A 7500-nucleotide genomic window follows, 5' to 3' on the forward strand; every position below is an offset into this window, starting at 1 on the left:
GGTATTTTACACATAAGACGAAAAATCCCCATTATAAACACCCCATGGAGAATTCTCTTCCGGGTTAGCTTACAAATGACGTCACGGCTGAACGCCCAGACGCACTTATGAATATTAATCGCAACACGTGATTGGACGGCACAAGAATGTCTCGTGACTTTTGAATATGTCAGATATGTTCAGTTTTATTCTCTATTCCGTGTCGGTTTTCGGTGTTTTTGAGGAACTCTTTCGTGGTCGACTGAAGGGGAAGTAAGTGTCTGTCACAGTTTGACTTTGAAGATGAATGTGAGGGAAGTTTGTGCTCTTTTATATTTTCTGCCGTTTTCTGTCGCTCATATTGCGGCCAAACCGCCGAATGTCGTGTTTGTTTTAGCGGATGATTTCGGCTGGAATGATGTTGGGTTTCACGGATCTGAGATTAAAACCCCGAATCTGGACCGTTTATCAGCTGCAGGGGTTCGACTGGATAATTATTATGTTCAGCCGCTGTGCACTCCGTCCAGAAACCAGCTGATGACTGGCAGATACCAGGTAACTAAACACTTCTAAACACCTCTGGAGCCTGGCACTGCCAGAGTAAATGTGTCATTGTGTATAATTGTGATTTATTGTTGTGTCAGATTCACACTGGGATGCAGCATCAGATCATCTGGCCCTGTCAGCCGTATTGTGTTCCTCTGGATGAGAGATTTCTGCCTCAGATCCTGCAGGACGGCGGGTATAACACACACACATGGTGGGCAAATGGCACCTGGGCATGTTCAGGAGAGACTGTCTGCCCACACACAGAGGCTTTCAGTCTTTCTTTGGTAGGTGCTTGTATTATTAGATGATGACAGTACATAAATAATCATAATATCAGTATGAAGGAGATTCACTCTTGTGCAGTGGCATCATTGACGGGTGGGACGGGTGCCCGCCACTTTTTGAAACGGCGTAAGTGTCTAACACACATCGCACAGTGTCCAGTTAAATTGCAAAGCAGAATAATAAACAGATGTGTCCCCGCTCTGCAGGGCTGGACTGGGAAGAGTAATCGCCTGGGATTTTACATGGCAACTGGCTGCTGTCCTTTTCTGCATATCGCGGCGCCATTTTTGCGGTCCGATCTGCATAACGCGGCGGCTCATTTGAGCTTATTGCGGCCCATTCGGCACGTTTTGCGGACGACCCAGCAGCCCGCTCGGTTCTCCCAATGGCCAGTGCACCCTTGAACAGCCCCAAAGTGCGTGAGGCCCACTGGGGAAAATGCCGGTATGCCAGATTACGGTCCAGCCCTGCAGCTCCGCATTCAAATGCCATTTTTATTTGTTAAGTTAAATGTTTTATTCGGGGGTGGATTAGAACCCGTAACTCCTCATGCTAGAGGACAAAACGGTCATTGTGACTAAAGCTTCCTGGTCCATATGACTTAGTCATTGAGAATGATCTGCATATAACCTAATTAATATTCATGAGCACTCAAGACTTTCAGACCCACTGTTGCGCTTGTGTGAATGGTTGAGTGACAATAAAGGGATTTGATTTGAGTTTCGTCACTTCCTGATGTCACACCCCCAATGTTCCCTCCACTTTTTAAAGGATCTGGCGCCCCTTCTCTTGTGTAATTGTGCCGTTTGTGAGCTGATCTGTATCCGTGTTGTTACGTGTCAATGTCCGAGACACAAAATGCAGTTTTTGACACTTTTTTTTTTTTTACTGGTGAAATATAAACATAAATGTTAAATGCCAAAATATTAAATGCCATGGATCAATATTTACTAAGTAATCCATTGTTTCATAGAAGGGGTGAAAATGACAATTTTCGCCAAAGATTTTTGGAGGAGAAGTACTCCTCAAAAAATTACCCCTAGCAAGGTGGCAAAGACATATTGATTGATTGATCTCAATGGAGAAATTTGCAATGGGCATCAATGCTGCTATTACATAAACAATAAAACACTCAACACATTTTGGGGAATTTTGATTCATTTAATCATGGCCATATTCGCCCTCTGCAATGCTAGTCTGCAGAACTTTATTTTATTATGTTTGTTTTGTCACAAGCATCTCTAGATGCTACATGCTAAGAAAAACTAGCGTTTATACCATGTGACCCATATATCTGGTTTTCGACCATTGAGTTTTGGGATGGAGCCACATCGAGAGCCCCGTATCTCTGGAATTAAACTGTGTAGAGTCTTAAAAATGGACATACAAAAAGGAAAGTTTGTTCTGAACCATAATATGGAAGGATTTTAAGATATCTTTAATACTTCCGGAGTTATAGGCACTCCAACTTTGGAAAAACAGCATTAAAAAAGTGTTTTTTCCCATATTTGGGCTCTCACCATTGGCGTATAATACAACAAGAGCTGCTGAAGTCAACTGATTTGAGGAATAGATCTACCAATCTCTGTGTAAATATAAAATCATGATGCTCACACGTTTCTAAGACTGTTTTTTTCACCTGTAGATTTGCTCCCAAATCATTGGTGGAGATTATAATTTGACCCCCTCTACTATATAATGGATTGTTTAATATTTTGGCTTTCATCATCATTTATGTTTATCTTTCTTGAGACAAAGTATTAACAAAATCAAAAATTTTCACCTGTGATATTTCTGGAGTTTGGTTGATTTGATGTGGAATAACCCGTCTTAGTCTTAAAGGGACAGTGCACCTAAAAATCTGTTTACTCAACCGAAAGAAAAACGTGAGATTACCTCCGTAACATGCCGACGCGAATACATCACACGAGAGACCGCGTGAACTCTGCTCTTTTGTGAATTTGCGTACTGCTTCAGACCTAAAGCGATGATTTATATTGATCCTTTTCACACCAAAAGAGATCGTTTCGCTTTAGAAGACATTCATTGAACCAGTGGAGTTGTATGGAGGGCATTTATGCTGACTGTCTGTTTATTTATTTTTTTAGCTTAAAGGAAAATAGTTCTTGTTGACTTTGATACTGGAAAACCCAAGCAAAGTGTATCAGAGCGTCACACGGTCAGGAGTGAATCAGAAGATTTCTAAAACCGGTTCATGTTCCTCAGTTAGATCCACCCTGATCATGTGACTGAGAGGAAGTGTGTGTGTGTGTTTGTGTTGTGTGTAGGTTATCTGACGGGGTCAGAGAATTATTCCACTCATCACAGGTGTAGTTTCATCACTCCTCTCAACGAGACCCGCTGCGCTCTGGACCTGCGGGACGGGGAAGATGTCGCCACAGGTTACACGGGCCAGTACTCCACAGAACTCTTCACACAGAGAGCCACTGACGTCATAAAACAACACCAAGCTAACAAAGTACACTTCATTTCATTTATGCAAACACACCGTTTATTACAGTCATATCTCATCACATTCGGCTGATGAGTTCTGTGGTTTAATTTCAGTCAGACTCCACTTTGACTTTCAGGCAGATAGACTAGAATAAATATGTCATGTGTTAATATAAACGTATCCTTCAGTTTAGTGAGCTGTGTGAATGTTGTGTGACTGGAAATAAAACAAGATGTTTTTGTTGTTGTGCAGCCTCTCTTCCTGTATGTGGCGCTGCAGGCGGTTCACAGTCCTCTTCAGGTCCCAGAGCGCTACATCGCCCCCTATAGTTTCATCAAAGACAAGTCTCGGCGGGAGTATGCAGGGATGGTGTCGGCGATGGATGAAGCGGTGGGGAACATCAGCAGGACTCTGCAGGACACAGGACTGTGGAACAACACGCTTCTCATCTTCTCCACAGGTACGGACAACCTCTTCAACTCGAGGCGCTATGTCGCAAAAAAGTTTACATTTGTAGATTCGTATTTGTATTTGTTTACATTCACATCTGTGAGGGGGTATAATGTGTTAGAGCGCCCCCTACAGTTCACATCTGTGAGGGGTAGAATGTGTCGGAGCGCCCCCTACAGTTCACATCTGTGAGGGGTAAAATGCGTTAGAGCGCCCCCTACAGTTCACATCTGTGAGGGGTAAAATGCGTTAGAGCGCCCCCTACAGTTCACATCTGTGAGGGGTATAATGTGTTAGAGCGCCCCCTACAGTTCACTTCTGTGAGGGGTATAATGTGTTAGAGCGCCCCCTACAGTTCACATCTGTGAGGGGTAAAATGCGTTAGAGCGCCCCCTACAGTTCACATCTGTGAGGGGTAAAATGCGTTAGAGCGCCCCCTACAGTTCACATCTGTGAGGGGTATAATGTGTCGGAGCGCCCCCTACAGTTCACATCTGTGAGGGGTAGAATGTGTCGGAGCGCCCCCTACAGTTCACATCTGTGAGGGGTATAATGTGTTCAGGCATGAAAACTCCTCACCTTTCGGCGAATTTCGCCGTTTTACAAACAAAATGGGTCACCTACGTGACTTGTGCAGATCCGATGAAAAAACATTTGGGGGGGTTGGGGGGTGTGTGTGATGTATCTATAGTTACCATAAACTTCGCGGCTTTAAAAACCAATCCAATCATTCCTAATGCCGAAACCTGACAGCCAATCCGAGTCAGAGTACCTGCTATATCTCTATAGTTACCATAAACTTCGCGGCTTTAAATACCAATCATCATTCCTAATGCCGACTGACAGCCAATCCGAGTCAGAGAGTACGGCAGAATTTTTTTCAAAGTCACACCGCGAATCTGACAACTGGACACACTGCCGAACAAAGACAGTTCTGCACGTCGAAAAGCAAGCCTGAGGTAAGTTAGCTTACAATGTTATTTGCATTCTCTATGGGTTCGGGAGGGCTCGCACTAACGTGCTTTTATACAGTACGTGACCTTAACTTGTGCAGCGATTGGTGGAAACAAATATACCTCTATTAATAATATTTAACGAAGTGACTTCCAATAATATCCTCAGTGCATAACTTACTTGATTCCACAGACATATTCTCCATCTGTAAATGTTAGAAAGTTATGCAAATATTTCCATTTTGCTGTCATGAGTGGATCGAGCCTTCAGCAGGCTAAACTTCCGTGAACGAGCATGCTGCGCTGAACAGACGCTAATAGAATAGGAGCGCAATAATTCTGACTAAAATATACATTAACACTAAATAATAAATAGATTTTGCTAATATATTTGTTGTTGAATATTTGTTGTTGATGGTGAACATAAATGTGCTAGAGAATTTCAAACCTACAAGTGTATTTTTATGATATCAGTTTTGTTTTTATTTTCATTTTAAGTTTAGTAAATTTTACTACTTCTTTAAAAAGCATTATTTTGTTTTTAGATCGTAATGTTTGCAATGTTAGAGTGTAATGTGATTTGACCCCTTTTTTGGATAGACTGAAAGGTTGCATTCACTGTTTGTTTTCATAGCCTTCAATATGAACATTGTTTGTAGGACAATATTTACCAGGATATGAAATAACTTTTTTTTGTTTAAATTAAATACAGATTTAAAAAAAAAAAGAAAAGAAAAAAAAGTTAAATACTGAGATTATACCATCGCCATTTAGCCCCAAAATTCAGATTTCTTTGGCAATTGCCCAACCCTAACTTATGGCATGCTTTAAATGCTGAATTTCCATTTAAATAAATTTCCATGTAAATACTTGCCTCCACACATTAAAATGGCCCCCATATTTTGTATGTTTTATGTGTTACTATATTTTCAATTTATTCTTTGTGCAGCAAATGTGAAATGAATGAGAAAAATTAAAATGTGCTATATACAGTATATAAAAAGTCGATTGGATTGGATTTTTTTGCTGCCGTATTCTTCTCACCTTTTTTACCCCTGACCAGTTTTCATGCCTGTGCGTTAGAGCGCCCCCTACAGTTCACATCTGTGAGGGGTATAATGTGTTAGAGCGCCCCCTACAGTTCACATCTGTGAGGGGTATAATGTGTTAAAGCGCCCCCTACAGTTCACATCTGTGAGGGGTAAAATGTGTTAGAGCGCCCCCTACAGTTCACATCTGTGAGGGGTATAATGCGTTAGAGCGCCCCCTACAGTTCACATCTGTGAGGGGTATAATGCGTTAGAGCGCCCCCTACAGTTCACATCTGTGAGGGGTATAATGTGTCGGAGCGCCCCCTACAGTTCACATCTGTGAGGGGTATAATGTGTCGGAGCGCCCCCTACAGTTCACATCTGTGAGGGGTCTAATGTGTCAGAGCGCCCCCTACAGTTCACATCTGTGAGGGGTAAAATGTGTCAGAGCGCCCCCTACAGTTCACATCTGTGAGGGGTATAATGCGTTAGAGCGCCCCCTACAGTTCACATCTGTGAGGGGTATAATGTGTTAGAGCGCCCTACAGTTCACATCTGTGAGGGGTGAAATGTGTTAGAGCGCCCCTACAGTTCACATCTGTGAGGGGTATAATGTGTTAGAGCTCCCCTACAGTTCACATCTGTGAGGGGTATAATGTGTTAGAGCGCCCCTACAGTTCACATCTGTGAGGGGTATAATGTGTTAGAGCGCCCCTACAGTTCACATCTGTGAGGGGTAAAATGTGTTAGAGCGCCCCTACAGTTCACATCTGTGAGGGGTATAATGTGTTAGAGCCCCCTACAGTTCACATCTGTGAGGGGTATAATGTGTTAGAGCGCCCCCTACAGTTCACATCTGTGAGGGGTATTATGTGTTAGAGCGCCCCTACAGTTCACATCTGTGAGGGGTATAATGTGTTAGAGCCCCCTACAGTTCACATCTGTGAGGGGTATTATGTGTTAGAGCCCCCTACAGTTCACATCTGTGAGGGGTATAATGTGTTAGAGCGCCCCTACAGTTCACATCTGTGAGGGGTAAAATGTGTTGGAGCGCCCCTACAGTTCACATCTGTGAGGGGTATAATGTGTCGGAGCGCCCCTACAGTTCACATCTGTGAGGGGTAAAATGTGTCAGAGCGCCCCTACAGTTCACATCTGTGAGGGGTATAATGTGTTAGAGCGCCCCCTACAGTTCACATCTGTGAGGGGTATAATGTGTTAGAGCCCCTACAGTTCACATCTGTGAGGGGTATAATGTGTTAGAGCGCCCCTACAGTTCACATCTGTGAGGGGTAAAATGTGTTAGAGCGCCCCTACAGTTCACATCTGTGAGGGGTAGAATGTGTTAGAGCGCCCCTACAGTTCACATCTGTGAGGGGTAAAATGCGTTAGAGCGCCCCTACAGTTCACATCTGTGAGGGGTAAAATGCGTTAGAGCGCCCCTACAGTTCACATCTGTGAGGGGTAGAATGCGTTAGAGCGCCCCTACAGTTCACATCTGTGAGGGGTAGAATGCGTTAGAGCGCCCCCTACAGTTCACATCTGTGAGGGGTATAATGCGTTAGAGCCCCCTACAGTTCACATCTGTGAGGGGTAAAATGTGTTAGAGCGCCCCCTACAGTTCACATCTGTGAGGGGTAAAATGCGTTAGAGCGCCCCTACAGTTCACATCTGTGAGGGGTATAATGCGTTAGAGCGCCCCTACAGTTCACATCTGTGAGGGGTATAATGTGTTAGAGCGCCCCACAGTTCACATCTGTGAGGGGTATAATGCGTTAGAGCGCCCCCTACAGTTCAC

The 7500-nt window shown here is 43.6% G+C and overlaps 1 protein-coding gene across 1 annotated transcript in view; it reads left to right on the forward strand.

Moving 5' to 3' along the window:
* The first annotated feature begins 111 nt into the window (after nt 1–111).
* LOC127628191 (arylsulfatase B-like) overlaps nt 112–7500 on the forward strand; it is a 10428-nt gene continuing 3039 nt past the window's right edge. Inside the window, 5 exon segments of the mRNA XM_052104952.1 lie at nt 112–534; nt 624–728; nt 731–812; nt 3102–3292; nt 3521–3728. Of these exon segments, the coding sequence (XP_051960912.1) occupies nt 283–534; nt 624–728; nt 731–812; nt 3102–3292; nt 3521–3728 (838 nt within the window). The 5' untranslated portion in view covers nt 112–282.

The sequence above is a fragment of the Xyrauchen texanus genome, chromosome 34 (assembly GCF_025860055.1).
Source record: "Xyrauchen texanus isolate HMW12.3.18 chromosome 34, RBS_HiC_50CHRs, whole genome shotgun sequence".
NCBI classification, from domain to species: domain Eukaryota; kingdom Metazoa; phylum Chordata; class Actinopteri; order Cypriniformes; family Catostomidae; genus Xyrauchen; species Xyrauchen texanus.